This window comes from Lynx canadensis, chromosome A2, assembly GCF_007474595.2.
Source record: "Lynx canadensis isolate LIC74 chromosome A2, mLynCan4.pri.v2, whole genome shotgun sequence".
NCBI classification, from domain to species: domain Eukaryota; kingdom Metazoa; phylum Chordata; class Mammalia; order Carnivora; family Felidae; genus Lynx; species Lynx canadensis.
In genome coordinates, this window is record NC_044304.2 from 140,487,231 (window position 1) to 140,503,733 (window position 16,503).

The 16,503-nt window shown below is 37.4% G+C and overlaps 1 protein-coding gene across 1 annotated transcript; it reads right to left on the reverse strand.

Moving 5' to 3' along the window:
• Nucleotides 1-1,501: 1,501 nt before the first annotated feature.
• NDUFA5 (NADH:ubiquinone oxidoreductase subunit A5) lies at nucleotides 1,502-15,323 on the reverse strand. The gene is made up of 5 exons (XM_030308345.1): nucleotides 15,215-15,323; nucleotides 14,842-14,886; nucleotides 10,476-10,592; nucleotides 5,585-5,650; nucleotides 1,502-2,874 (listed from the first exon to the last, which is right to left on the reverse strand). The coding sequence occupies exons 1-5, from the start codon at nucleotides 15,233-15,235 to the stop codon at nucleotides 2,773-2,775; spliced, it is 351 nt and encodes a 116-aa protein (XP_030164205.1). The 5' UTR covers nucleotides 15,236-15,323; the 3' UTR covers nucleotides 1,502-2,772.
• Nucleotides 15,324-16,503: the final 1,180 nt, after the last annotated feature.

Genomic DNA, 16,503 nt, shown 5'->3' on the forward strand with positions numbered 1-16,503 from the left:
TATCAGGTTCAGTAAGGTTCTCTGAGCAGTTGGAATGGCAGTTAGTAAATGTACAAATAAACATGAATGTAAAAAGTGTAAAAATAAACATAGCCATGCCTTTTAAATACCTACCCCATTAACAAGATCTACCTATAATCCATATGAAGATTTTTGCACAAAATGAAATCCAGTTTACTACCTCTGTTCCTATTTATTCTGTATATTTACTTTGACAAAACAAGTCAAGTAAGCTGGATGGAACCTGTTTTGGAAAGTCCACATAGTACAGGGAGGAGTAACAACCCAAGAATGTTCATAAAAAATAATATAACGGTTAAGAACACGAGTTCTGGAGGAAGACTGTCTAGGTTCAAAATTTAGCTCCACATCTTTACTAGCTACACAACCTTGGTTATGTTCTTACACCATCTCTTCACCTGTTTTTCCAAGGTCCCCACGTAGCCTACAATGGAGTACAATAGCAGGAGAGCACTATTCACACTGAATTCTGGTTTCCTTATCTAGAGAAATGGAGATAATTTGCAAGATCACAGTGTTTTTTTTAATGTTTATTTTTGAGAGACAAAGGGAGTGTATGTATGTGTGTATGTGTGTGTGTGTGCGCAACTGGAATAGAGGCAGAGAGAAAAGGAGACAGAGAATCTGAAGCAGGCTCCAGGCTCTGAGCTGTCAGCACAGAGCCTGACGTGGAGTTCAAATTCATGAGCCTTGAGATCATGACCGGAGCAGAAGTCGGATCCTTAACTGACTGAGCCACCCAGGCGCCCTGTAAAAATCATACTCCTGAGTTGTAGTGCAAATTTAAGAGGGAAATCAGTCAAGTACTTAGAATAGTGCCTGGCAAACATTAACAAATATTAGCTACTATTACTGTATTACAATTACTATTCTACCACTAGCATTTCTTTAAAAATTTTTTTTCTAAGGTTTGATTTTTCAGAAAGAGAGACAGAGCGTGGGGGGTGGGAGGGGCAGAGAGAGAGGGCTGAGCTATCAGCACAGAGCCCAACGTGGGGCTCGAACTCACAGACTGTGAGATCATGACCCGAGCCGAAGTTGGATGCTCATGCGACTGAACCACCCCGGCGCCCTTACCACTAGCATTTCTAATGCAAACATCAGTAAGGTCCTTTTTTTTTTTTAATGTTTTTATTTATTTTTGAGACACAGAGAGAGCATGAGCAGGGGAGCGGCAAAGAGAGAGCAAGACACAGAATCCGAAGCAGGCTCCAGGCTCTGAGCTGTCAGCACAGAGCCCGACGCGGGGCTTGAACTCACGGAGTGTGAGATCATGACCTGAGCTGAAGTTGGACGCTTAACTGACTGAGCCACCCAGGCGCCCCCAATAAGGTCCTTTTAATTAACAGGCACAGAGAAGCTCTGTTGGTGAAATAGATATAAGACACCCAAGAACCGTGGAAGTGGGGCTAAAACGTTGGAGAAAAGACACACCAAGTCATCTGTTTGTTATGTGCTCAAAGGACCTGAAAAAAATGGCTGGCTATAAATATAATTTATTATAGTGAAAGCAAATGCTTAGACCTGAAAAGGAAGCTATAAATCATAAATTCTTCTTGCCTCCACTTGGTCACTGAGTTCACAACGGCAACAGGACCATGGGAATGAGAACCCCTGGACTTCTGACTCCCTCTAAAGCTTTTCCCACTTCCCCCGCAGAAGCTTTCTCTTGCATTCAGACTGCTAAAAAGTAACTCAATCCACTTCATTTAATATTTATTTACCATTTAATTTACAGCGCTGTAAGGGGAGAAATATATTGGAAAAAATACAATTTTCTCATTCTAAAAATTCTGAATTGATTCTGCTTTGCCACAAGGAATGGCAAAACACACACATATGCATACAAACACACAAGAGCATTATCTTGAAGTTAAAAAATACCAAATTTAAGTATTTAGAAATGATAGGGCCTAGGAAAAAAGGGTGAGGACACATTAAAAGTAATTTATACCAACTGTTTCTTTCCTTCGATAGCATTTATTTTCGGTTTGATACCCAGCTGCACTCATATTAGAAACTTAGTGAAAACCACCAAGTGATTCTACTTTGAAGTTACAACCCATGTGACACAGAGATGTTCTGAATATAAGCCTGTTCATAAGTCAGATAAACTTTAGGAACTCTCCATGTCTCTTCTTTTACATAAACTCTATCTCTACCTTGATGTACTTTGGTTGATCAACAAAACAAAAGGCTAAGGAACAGAAAGCTAACTTCTTTAAATGAGACAAAAGGAAACATTTTTACAATGACTATAAATAAGTCTTTCTTTCAAATACCAAATCAGTTTCCTCAACTGTACAACTACAATTTGATGGTTTTTACTTTTACTACTTCAGTGATTTATAAAATTTGTCTAAACAACAATACTAATTAAGTATCTTTCCTATTTTTTTCAGGATAAAAACCATTAAATGATGTGTTGAAGACATGCCTAAAAATACTTCACATTTCAACTATGGCTTCTGCATTGAAAATCTGTAAGAACTTCTCCAATTAACTTTCCAATCTTTCCACAACCTCTCTGTTTTAAAAAAAAAAAAACAAAATAAAAAAAAATCTTTGAAATAATTTAAGTGAATGCTTTACATATCAAGTATGGATTCACAAATCCCTATTAGCACAGTCATCAATTTTAACAAGTCTCCTAAATATGTTCTGTATTAGTTGTCTTGATTTTAGATATTAATAATAAGGAACATTTAATTACATCAGTTTCCCATCAACATGCTAGTCATTTAATGATGATTATATTGGCCATTTCCATTGGTTGGCAGGAGGCTCTTCCACTAAAGGCTCCCATGGTTTCCACTGTATCATTTTTCTTGCCAGACTTAGTTCATTTTCAGCCTGTTAATAAAAATTTTTTAAAAGAGCATTTGATTATACTATTTAATAGATATTTACCATAGCTAATGACTGAAATATAATTATCAGAACTATTATCATATTCATACCTAATAAGCTATTCTACCATCAAATGTTCTACATCATTAATTACCTTACCTTTCATAGCTACACAATCATGAGTAAGAAAAGATGGCTTTTGAATTTTTCTATTTGATTAAAATTTGCTATTAGAGTGTTCAAAAGCTTATGTGGTGAGTTTTCAAACTAATTGTCTGTTTCACTATTAGACTCCAAATTCTTTGAGGATCAGAAGTATGTCTCTTTACCAGTGTGAATGGCTTTCAAACTTATTTTATCATGGCCCATCGTAAAACACAACAAACAAATTCTACTAAAGGAACCACAACACACACATATACCTAAAACAAAACTAAAAATATGATTGCTTTTACTAGCTATGATACATTATTCTCTATTATATTTTTTTAAATGCTAGTCACAACCCATCTAACTGATTTTACTGATCCATAATCACTTGAGATCCACAGTTTGTAAAACAGTGATCTATGGAATGTAGAATATCACAGGTGGACAAAAAATATTTGTTGATTGAATTAATTTCCTTATCAAAGGTTGTTATATTTACTTTTTCCCTTGAAACAAATTTATAACATATTTGACGAATATATTTCAGGTATCTTTTTATTTCACAATTTTTATACAACAAAAGACCTATGACAACTCTGGCCAACTTAGAAGAAAGAACACTATTAAAGACTTGTCAGGATGTCAGAGAAGGAATTCAAATACAGAGTAAGTGCCAGAGTCTATCACAGGCTGTAATTCTGTAGTTTAAAGCAATGCCTCATTTATGCCAGTGGTACAAAACAGACAATCTGTGTGTAGCAGCAACAGTCTAAAATGTGTACAATGAATTAAAGAGTAGATTAAACGAAATCTGGAGGTGGAGGGATTTACTAATGCTGCAATGAGAAAACAGTATAAACACTAATTAAAAATATCCCTGACTGCCCTTTGGCCCAGGTCCCTCGAACATTTTTAAGCCCCCAAGGCGTTGTGTAGTGTGAGGAGGCTGCCTAACCCAGAACATAGCTGGACCCAGCTGCATGTGGCCCAGTGCCCACCCCTTCTCCCTTCCTTTAGCTTCTAACACACTCACTACCTTTTCCTGATTCCTCTCATGCTGTCTGCTACGTACATGTGACTACTGAGTGAGCACTGGAAATGCATCTAGTTCAAATGCATATGTGCTGCAAGTACAAAATACACACTAGATTTTAAAGACCTAGTATAAAAAAGAATGCAAAATATGTCAATATTTTTAAATTGATTACATGTTTAATAATATTTTAAATATATTGGGTTAAGTAAAACATTATTAAAATTTAATCTTACTATCACCCATAAAACATGGAGAACTGCACAGCTGACTTAAAAATACTTATTGAATTTTAAGATTATAACTGCATGATAAACTAATGTATCAGTTAAATAAAGTCATGATCAAAGGGAAATCTGACAGAAAAGAAAGAGGAACAGAAAAGGAAAATAAGTTAGCATCAAGTTCCCATATGGTACAACAGCTGGCAAATGAATAGAAAGGCCAGGAAAATAGGCCTTTGAATGACTGAAAATGGTCTACATTCATAAAAAGCCATCTGAATGCCCTATTCCTCTTTTACAGAGTCATCTAACAATTCTTCTGAATTTGCATATCATGTCTGTTGGTGATATAACTCCCTCATCACCAATACCCCCCAGTATTTCCTTTTCTTTGTCCTTTAATAAAACACAAGAATAAATAGTTGCATTTTTTTAAAATACAAAAATATGTACAAATTAAATGAAACAGAACTGAATATCAGACATATTTAAGGGAAAACATCTAAACCTATAATATGGGAGAGGGGGTTCTAAAGTGATGGGGCAAAGGGGCAGGGTGATTTAATCAAGAAAAATTATGAGAAAAGATACTCAGTTGAAGTCAAAAGGCAAAGAACAGACTAAAAAAAATGTGCAGACAATGATTAGTATCTCTTTTATTTGAAAAAACACTCAAAGAAATAAAGAAGAAAAATACTAAACACAAATGATAGAGTAAAAACATTAATGACATGCTTTATATAAAACACAAGAACATATTTTAAGTTTAACCTTACTAATAATTCAGGAAAAAATGCACAACCTAAAAAAAAGGCATAATTTCCCCTGATTTAATTAAAAATTGCAGCATTCTTGGCAACATAGATGTGTTAATCCAACAAAAATAAAAGTGTATTTTAATTTTATGATTCACAAGATCTGTATCTCTCCATATTAAAAATATACTAAGCCTTTAAAACATAAAAGTATTTGTATCTAAAAAGATAAAAGTGTCCATATAACAGTAACACTGTGTTACTAGTTTGAACTAAAGTAAGGCTAACAAGAACATGCTGATTAAATTCAAGGTGTTTCACACTCCAATTTTCCAACAGAAGCCTCATAAATTCATGCATAATTAATGATAAATATTTGACATATACATGATAGAAAGATTTCCTACATGTGATTATTCTTATATTTGAGAGTTGATACAAATAAAGAAATTCAGTTTTCCTTTTTTTCTGGAATGTCAGTTTTATATCTCTAAATATTGTGCCTCTGAACATTTAAAACCAAACATCTAACTATTCAACTTTTTCTTTACCTGAAGAATCACCTCTTCCAGTTGGCCACCCTGAAGTTGGTCTTCTAATTTCTTAACATCTGGTTCCTAAAATTTAAGGAAAAAAAAGAAAAAAAGATTTAAACAAAGGAGTGCATTATCTAATATTTAATTAGATATCTATATCTAATATTTAATTAGGATATTGAGGCCAATATCCCAATTAAAAAGACCCAAATATAAAACAGCACTTAATTTGGCAAATAGAATTAATTTTTCTTTCATTGTACCCTTGCTAATGTTTGCCAAATATGTGGTGGAAACCCATTTCATCTCTCTACTATTTTATTGCTTTTCTGTCTTAATATTAACTTGCTTATCAACAGTAAGAAATACGATGCCCAATTCAGTCTTTCTAAAGTACAGATTTAAAAATACCACTTTATTTTCTTAGTATTTCCTATATTTCCTCTGAGAGCATTGGTATTGAAAATAAATACTACCCTGTGACCCAGAATTCCATTCCTAGGTATACACCAGAGAGCGTAATACATTAATCAAATGACATGTTCAAGAATGTTAGCACAAGAACAGTAGCACAAATTATAACTCCAAACTGGAAATAATTCAAATGAGCATATATAATTAATAAATATAGTATTTGGATATAACAGAATACTATATAGCAGTGAGAATGTACAAACTACAACTGTATGCAATAACATGATTCTCTCAAACACAGTATTAAGTGAAAGAAACCATGGACAAAAGAGCACAGAATGATGATTCCATTTATAAAAAGTGAAAATCCAGGCAAAATGAATATTTCGTGTTAGAGGTCAGAAGAGTAGTTATCTTTAGGAGGGTAGTAACTTGAAGGGGAACGAGAGAGTTTGCGCATTCTGGAAATGTCCTTTTGATTTGGTGTTAACATGGGTGTGGTTACTTTGTGAAAAGTCATCAAGCTCTACACTTAGATGACGGCACATTTCTTTATGTACATTATTCTTCAATAAGAGGTTAAAAAAAATACCTAGAAAATTCAACGACATATATTTATTTATTTCTAGTCAACTGAGCTTTGTGAGAGCCAGGAAGTATGTACACACTTACACATACATAAGTAAGGTGTTAAGTAGGATGGTTTTTTGGCCCACAAATGGAATGAAAAGAGGGAGAAAAAAACAAAGATATTTTCTACAGGAATTGGCATGTTTCTGCCTCAGGGCATCTGCTGGCTGCCCAGGGATATCTGCATGGCTTGTTCTTTACTTCCATCGCTCATATATCACCTTCTTAGTAAGGATCACTAGGATAATAATTTATATTGTGGTGGGCTAAATAATGCCCCACAAAATGTACATGACCTAATCTCTGAAACCTATGAATGTTACCCCGTATGGCAAGTACTTTGTAGATGTTAATTAAAAATCCTGAGACAGGCAGATTATTCTAAAATATCTAAGTGGGCCCAAATACAAGTGTCCTTATAAGACAAAGGCAGAGGGAAATTATGCATAGAAGGGAAAGTAATGTGACCACAGAGGCAGAGATTAGGGTGATGTGGCCATAAGCCACGAAATGCTAAAAGCCACCAAAGCTGAAGAGTCAAGGAACAGATTCTCCCCTAGAACCTCTAAAGCAAGTGTAGCCCTGTTGATAACCTTGATTTGGGCCCTTGATACTAACTTTAGAATTCCGGCTTCCAAAAATGTAAAAGAATAAATTTCTACTGTTTTAAGCCACTAAGTTTATTAGAAGAGGCACAGGAAACAAATACATATTGTAACATCCCTGACCCTGAAACACATCATTCTCTTTTTCCATTTTTCCTTCACTGCACTTAACTATCTTCTAACATGCCATGTAATGACTTTATTTCCTTAATTCTTTGCCTCCCACCATTAATGTGTAATCTCCAAGAAAGCAGGGATTTTTATGTTTTGTTCACTTCCTTATACGCACTAGCTTCCATGCCTACAACCACACATGGCATATAACAGGCATTCAGTGGTTCTTGAATAAATAATAGTTGGAAAAGAAAGGGTGGGGGAAAGCAGATGAACATGTTTGAGAAAGATTGTTTAACTCAGAATTAACTAAGTTTTAAAGCCAAAATTCAGGGGCATGTGGGCAGCTCACTCAGTTAAGCATCCAACTTCAGCTCAGGTTGTGAGTTCATGGCTCTTGAGTTCAAGCCCTGCCTCGGGTTCTGTGCTGACAGCTCAGAGCCTGGAGCCTGCTTCGGATTCTGTGTCTCCCGCTGTCTCTGCCCCTCCCCCACTCACACTCTCTCTGTCTCTGTCTCTCTCACTCTCTCAAAAACGAATAAACATTAAAAACAAAAAATAAAGCCCTTTTTTTTTTAATGTTTATTTATTTTTGAGACAGTGAGAGACTGTCTTCTTCTGTGCTTTCCTTCCATCCTTTTCCCCTTTCATTCAGCAAACTCCTGTCCACTAAGTGCTTTCCTTCTGCAGGCCACTATTAGATACTGGAGTGGAAGAATAAGGTCAAGTCCCTTCTCTAGGCTAACATTGTCGCTGCTTCTTTTACCTCTTTTCCCTCTCAAGTCCTTCATGAACGGGGGAGGGTCAGAGAGAGAGGGGGGCACAGAATCTGAAGCAGGCTCCAGGCTCTGAGCTGTCAGCACAGAGCCCAACACAGGGCTCGAACTCACAGACCGTGAGATCATGACCTGAGCCGGTCGGATGTTCAACCGACTGAGCCACCCAGCTACCCCTAAAGCCCTTCTTTTAAAAAAATAAAACCAAAATTCAAAACCAAAGCAGAGAGGCCAGTCACTGTTAGGAGACCCAGGAGATTAAAGAAATGAATGTCAGTCAGTTAAGCGTCCGACTTCATCTTAGGTAATGATCTTGTTGTTCATGAGTTTGAGCCCTGTGTCAGGCTCTGTGCTGACAGCTCAGAGCCTGGAGCCTCTTCAGATTCTGTGTTTCCCTCTCTCTCTGCTACTGCCCCACTTGCATTCTGTGTCTCAGTCTCTCTCTCAATGAATGAACGTTAAAAAAAAAAAAAAAAAAGTCCTTCTGCTTTAAAGAAATAAAATACAGAGGAACAGTTATGAAGAGAGCAAGCAGAGAAAGACTCAAAGTTGAAGAGCTTCACCTCATGAAAAGAAAAAGGAAATTTCTTATTGTGATGGGAAAAACGGCATAAGCCCATTTTCCTTAAGGAAGACATGAAATTAAAAGAAATGCTAACTTCCCCCTTAGACTTTAATCTATAAGTTACTTTCAGATTTACCAAGAATAAATGTTCCAAATCAAAATACATGGTCCTGCTGTATACCTAAGGAAAAATAATTATGCTCTTTGGACTACAGAGTTTGTTATGTTAACCTAATAATACTAAGAATACATTAGGGCCACTTATCACATATATATAAATTATCTTTCAAGCTTATGAACACTATTTTGGATAATTATAAAAATCCATGAGATAACTGCTAGTGTGAAAACTTAATAACTTAAAAATTTAATTGCACAACAGTACAATATAGTTTGGTGTAAAAGAACTAGCAGCAGTCTACCGTGTGGCTACAGCCTTTGAGTTAGAAGCTATAAAATGCCTGTATTAGTCTGTTAGGGCTGCCATTACAAAATAACATAGACTGCATGACTTCAACTACAGAAACTTATTTTTTCACAGTTTTGGAGACTGTTAGTCCAAGACTAAGGTCCGACAGGGTCAGTTTCTGAAGAGAGCTCTCTTTCTGGCTTGTAGAAAGTCACCTTCTCAAAGTATCCTCACATGGCAGAGAGAGTGCAAGCTCTCTGCTGTCTCTTCTTTTTTTTTTCAATTTTGTTTTAATGTTTATTTATTTTTGAGAGAGAGACAGAGCACAAGCAGGGGAGGGGCAGAGAGATGGGGAAACAGAATCCGAAACAGGCTCCGGGCTCTGAGCTGTCAGCACAGAGCCCGACGTGGTACTTGAACCCATGAGCTGTCGTGACCTGAGCCAAAGTCAGATGCTCAACTGACTGAGCCACCCAGGTGTTCCTCTGCTGTCTCTTCTTATAAAGTCACTAGTCTTATTGGAGCAGAGGGCCAATCTTATGACCTCATTAACCTTAATTACCTCTGTAGAGGTTCCAGCCACACCGAGGGTTAGGGCTTCAACAGATGAATTTGGGGAGGATGTGGGTACATATTCAGCCCATTAACAATGCTTGATATAATTTCTGGTAGTTAAGAGACTAACCTGGTCTCTTTGCAACAAAGCACTTTTTAAAATAGTTATTTCTAGGGGCGCCTGGGTGGCGCAGTCGGTTAAGCGTCCGACTTCAGCCAGGTCACGATCTCGCGGTCCGGGAGTTCGAGCCCCGCGTCGGGCTCTGGGCTGATGGCTCAGAGCCCGGAGCCTGTTTCCGATTCTGTGTCTCCCTCTCTCTCTGCCCCTCCCCCGTTCATGCTCTGTCTCTCTCGGTCCCAAAAATAAATAAACGTTGAAAAAAAAAAAAATTTAAAAAAAAAAATAATAAAATAAAATAGTTATTTCTGATAATTTTCTTTAAACACAACACACATTTTTTGTTTGTTTTGCTTTCATTTTCTTCCTTACTCTGAAACTAGAGAAAAGACTGACATATCTATAAATAAATCAACAATCAGTGAAGGACTTGAGAGGGAAAAGAGGTAAAAGAAGCAGCAACAATGTTAGCCTAGAGAAGGGACTTGACCTTATTCTTCCACTCCAGTATCTAATAGTGGCCTGCAGAAGGAAAGCACTTAGTGGACAGGAGTTTGCTGAATGAAAGGGAAAAAGGATGGAAGGAAAGCACAGAAGAAGAGAAATGAAAGGAAGTATGCAGAATATGCAAAACACAAGCAACTGATTTTTTTGTTGTTGTTGTTAATGTTGCACCAGAAACCATAAATCCAAGAAAGCAAAATCAAGTCAGCTACTTACCGCTTTAACCATACTCAACTTTTCATTTGTAATCTGTTCTGTATACTTTCTATATGCTGCATTTTTAGGAATTTGCTCAAGAACATCAAGAATCTTTGTGTACAGTATTCTTAGCCTCTGAAAAGACAAATCACATACATTTCCAGTTTAAAATATCACCAGATTTAATGGAACACTTTAAAGTCTCATGAATTATTGAAAAAAACCTCACTTCTGATTTTTACAAAGCATTTAACTCTTCTTTGCTACAATTTCTTTATGTCTGTGCCCTATAAAACCATCCCCTTTAAAACTATGAGTATAGTAAACCCTTGAACAATGCTGGGGTTATGGGGTCAATCCCTGTCATGGTTGAAAATCCACACAGAACTTTTGACTCCCCAGAAACTTGACTACTCATAGCCTACTATTGACTGGAAGCCTTACCAGTAACATAAACAGTTAACACATATTTTGTATGTTGTATCATATATTGTATTCTTACAATAAAATTAAGCTAGAGAAAAGAAAATGTTATTAAGAAAATCATCAGGAAAATATGATTACAGTACTGTGCTGTATTTATTGAAAAAAATCTGCATATAAGTAGACCCATGCAGTTCAAACCTGTATTGTTCAAGAGTCAACTGTACAAATATGGATAGTTTTCATGCTCCATGAACAAAAGTTGAATATAAGTTAAAGGTATAATAACAAGTAAAAATAAAACTGCATCCTAACTTATTGTTAATGATCTATTTGAAAATCAACTCATTTACTAAATCATTATTTCTCAATTTGAGATCCTAAGCACTCAAATTCAGATTTTCCCAAGTTTTCTTATTTGAATTTCTGTAGAAACAAAAAATACAGGGGCATCTGGGTGGCTCAGTCAGTAAAGCTCTTGATTTCAGCTCAGATCAGGATCTCATCATCGTGAGATCAAGACGCCCATCAGGCTCTGTGCTGGATGTGGAGCCTGCTTCAGATTCATTCATTCTTTCTCTCTCTCTCTCTCCTCCCCCCTTACATTATTTTAGATAACTCCCTATATGCGTAAAATATGCAATGCTTATCAGGATGATCAAATTTAACTAAATGTAATCATATTTCAGCTTTATAATGACTGAGTTGGTACCATGTTAATGAAGGTTTCACCACAAGCTTAATAGAGGAAAGGAGCAAGAGAACTGAGTCACTGCACAGCACTTATTGAAGCACAGTGAACTTAAAGTTCACAAACAGTGGTCAGTAGTAAAGTCACATGGTAAGAAGTCGTTAAGCAGATCCTGACTCATGACAGTTCATAAATAACAAGTATAATCATAAATATACATACAAAATTATTTTTTATTTCCTTGTATTTAATTTGAAATTTTAGTTTAATTGTATAAAATCGATAGGTACTAATACCTACTTCTATTTGTATATATTCACAATATACATATGAATAAACAAATAAACAAACCTTGAGGGCCTCTGTTTTTCTTAAAAAATAATCTGCATATTTAGACATTATTTATATATTTGAATATGATGTCCCATAATAGAGGGTATTTTTAATTATACTAATTTAGACCTTATCAGATAACATATAATCCAAATTATGTGTGGGTTTTTACCCTCATCTCTTCTTAATTTTAGCAAAGGATATGGCAATAGAAAGGCCTGATAAGAGACTTGGGTTCTAAAATGGAGATGTTAATAATACCCGCTTCAGGGGTTGTTGTGTAACTTAACAATACCAGGCACACATTAACTTTCAGTACGTGTTAGCATTATTATTATTCTGTTGGAAGGAGTCACTTCAGCAGATATCAGAGAAAAGTTTCAAGAAAAAGCAGCATCTGAGACAGACCTGGAGAAACAGTAGGACTTGGACACTTAAAGATGTAGAAAAAAGCAATCTTACACATAGAATACACACAAAGGATTGAATAGCAGGAAAAAAAAGGAACATAATAAGTATACAGTTGTATTTTTCTTGAACTATGCTATCCAGTAAGGTAGTTACTGGCCAAATATGGCTACTGACCACTTGAAATGTGGCTAGTCTGAAATACGATGTGCTGTAAATGTAAACACATAGTGGACTTTGAAAATCTAGTATAAAAATATAAAATATTACTTTTTATATCGAATATATACCAAAATATTTTGACTATGTTAGATAAAATATGTTGTTAGTTTTTACATTTTTCTGTTTAAAAAAAAGTGACTCCCAGAAAATGTAAAATTACAAACATGGCTTACATTTATAATTCACATTATATTTTTATTGGACAGCCTGTGGCTAGAAGATAGAACACATAGGAAATGTTTAGGAGATAAAGTTAGAGAAAAACTGAGTCAGACTGTAAGTGGTTTTGTGTGCCACATTAAAGCATTTGGGATTATTCTGTGGGCAATTAAATGATTTAGGAAAATTATATGATTAGATTTGTGTTCCAGGAAACTTAACCTGTAGTAGTGACTTAAAGGACTCGATGGAGGAGAAAAAGGCAGAAAGGCCAGCAGGATAGTTGCTGTAATTGTCTACACATAAGGGAATAAAGAGGTAAGACTGGAGAACTATTACAGAAAAGGATCAACAGAACTTGTCGCTGAAATAAACATGAAGGAAGATCCAGGGAAAAGAGAAGTACCAACTGTGATGTCCAGCTCCAGCCTGGACAGTAGGAAGACTCATCATCATCAGGAAAAAGAGTCCACAGTAATAGAAATAGATTTAGAAAGGGAAAACCAGGAGTTCAGTTTTAGACAATAACGAGCCATTATCAACTCATAACTAAGACATTCATCCAACAAACCTTATGTTTTCTGAGCACATACCATGTGCTAGTTAGTCACAGCTCTAGCAGTGAACAAATGGAATGAAAAATCCCTGCCTTCACAAAAATCTGCCTTCTAATAGAGAGCCAATGAGCAGGATAAATTAGTAGAATACAGTATGTAGAATCGTGATCTGGAGGGCCTCTGTTAGGACTCTTTTAGAGTGAAATTGAAAGCCACTGGAGGGTTTTGAAAAGTGACATGACCTGACTCACAAGCAGGCTGACTCTAGCTTGGGTGAAAAAAGACCAAACTGAAACAGTGACAAGAAGCGAGAGGCAGTTAGGAAGCAAATGCAATTATCCACAGCTTGATGATGGTAGCTGAGAATATGGTAGTAGCAGAGGAGATAGTGAGAAGTACTCAAAATCTGGATATGTTAAAAGTAAAAACCCAAAGGATTTAATGAAGTACTAAATGTGGGGCGTAAACAAAAGAAAAAAATTAAACATGATTTCAAGGTTTTTGACCTGAGTGACTGCAAGAATGGAACTGTCATTCATTGAGGTGAGCAAGCCTGCGAGAAGAACAGGTTTGAAGGAGAAAAATAAGAAGCCAATTTTGGACATTACGTTTGGGTTGCATGTCTGACATCCAAGTGGAGATGTCCACTAAGGAATTAAATATACAAGACTCTCATAAAGAGGTCAGTGATCCACAAAAAAATCTAAGAATTATCAGGGTATTGGTGGTATTTAAAACCACTCGGTTGGGTACGGACAAGGAGATGCATATAAATAGAGAAAAGTCTCAAGAAGTCCCAAGAACCAAGTCTTAGCACTCCCAAATTTGTAAGTGGGATACGAGAAATGACCAGAAAAGGAGAAGGCAAAAAGAGTAAGAGGAAAAAAACAAACAAAAAAAAACACAGGATACTGAGGTGGCCCCAAGCACAAAGTGCTAGATGAAGACAGTGCCCAATGTGACAAGTGCTGTTACTGGGTCAATTAAGATGAGAAAGGAGAGCTGACCGTTGGATTTAGCAGCACAGAAATACTGACCTTGCAAAGAGCAGTTCTAGCCAAGTCTGAGTGGCGAGTGTTCACAGGGGAATAAGAGAAATTGGAGACAGTTAAGTACAGATTAAGTCTTTCGAGTTATCTATAAGGAGGAGAAAAATGGGGTGATTACTGAAGCGCGGAAAAGGATCGAGGATGGTTTGTTAGATGCAAGCATTCTGAATACTGATGGGAAAGACCCACTAGAATGGAAAACTGATGACATAAGGGGTTAGTTACTAGAGCGATATATTCGGTAAGTCTAACAGTACTGAGGTCACCCAGGCAGAAAAGGGGAGGCGGGAGAAAAGGTGGAAACTGGAGATACAGGAATGGGAGGGCACTCATAAAAGTACCAGCGAAGCCACGAGAATGCTACGGGAAAAGTCAACAAGAAATGGCATCGGATCAACGAGGTAGACACTGTTCTCGTCTCAAGACAGCTCTCAGGCTGAGCTGTAATTTGCGGCCTGAAATATCCGCATTCCGACAGCCTTTCAAACGAGGTCACAGAGTTGGAGTCTTCCTTGGGAACTCAGGAAAGAAGCAGCACGTACCTCGTGTGGACTCTCACACACAGCCAATCCCACAAGGCCCGTGGTCTGTTCAAAAACAAAACAAGGTTCACGCAGGTTACAACTCCGCGCGTCCACCACGCTAAGGAAGGGCAAAACCACCACTTCCCTGGCTAAAACCGGCCGAAAACCAGCCAGCTATCGGTCTCTCCGAGCCACTTGTTCGGAGCGTTTTTCTGCCTCTCCCAGAGAAGCTACTAAATCTGCCATCCCGGAAAGCACAGCAGAACGAGTACCCCCCAAAAGCACCCGCAAGCCCGCGCCAGTTCCGGCCGCCACCGCAGGATCAGGGGCTATCGGGCTGACTCTACCCGCACAGTCTAAATTCCAACAATGACCTCCCCATTCACCTTACCTTCTTCAGCAAACCCGCCATGACCGTGCCGACAGACCGGGGACGCGCAGCCCTCTGGGAACCTCGCTCAGACCCGCTCAATCCACCACCGAGGGACCCGCTCAATCCACCACCGAGGCCGGCACACCGTCACCTAGGAAACAGCTTTGTTCCTCCCCCTCACGCACTCGGGCTCTCCACTGAGTCAAAGGCTGTGCCCCGCCCATCCCTAAAGGGAAAATTGACGCATGCGCAGTGAGTACACAAAGCGTCACAAGCAGGTGCTGGAGGAAAGGGATTTGTCATAGAAGTCTTACGTCTTGGTTCCTGTCTTTGCCACCTCTGATGGCTTGCCCAAAGGCTACGGGAAACACTCCAAATTTCCAAACAGTTCCGACAGAACCTGCACTCGGCTTAACTTTTGGCGAATTTCTCAACCTCCTTTCCACAGTGTCGTATGTAGTAAAATGAGAGTGGTCGTCTGGAGGTATCATCTAAATGATCTCATGCCAGCCGCGTTTCTAGGCAAATGCACCAAAGCAGTTTGCAGTGTGAGGCCATCTCCCACCTCGACACTTTTCTATTTCACTTTCGGAAGCACACCATCTTCTCATTTCCCCAGGTGAAGTGATGCCAGACCATACCACTTCTCCCCGCTTTCCTCTACAAACATTTAATGAGTACCGGTTATGTGTTAGTTACTGAGGCATAACTTGTAAGACAGAATCTCACATCCTGGTGTTTACTGAACAATGATAAAGATATGCATTAATAAATTGGTAATTGTTCTAAAAGAGGTTTGTTCCAAGTGCAGTGGTAGCAGGGAAGATGAAATAACTAACCAAAAATTGTAAGTGACTGGAGTTAAAGCATCTGCTAAAAAGCCAATGGGAGAAAAGCACAACAAATTGAATAAACACGTGTACAAAGAAATATATATACATATATTTTTGTTTTCTTCATAGTCTTTATCACCTTCTAATATGCTATCTAATTATCTTATATTGTTTCTGTGCATCACCCTTTCTAGAATATAAACCATATGTGGATGGAAATTTTTTCCTACCGTATATGAAATGCCTAAAATAGTACCTGGCACATAATAAGCAATAAATATATTTTTAATGGATACAATAGAAAAAAAGGCAAAGGAAAATAATAGGCAATTGACAAAAAATGGAAACAGGAACAATCAATAAACATGAAAAAGATTCAACCTAATAATCAAGAAAATGAAAATTAACCATAATTTTACTGCCATCTTATGGATAAAAATTAAAGACTGACAATACCAAGTGTTGTCAATACCA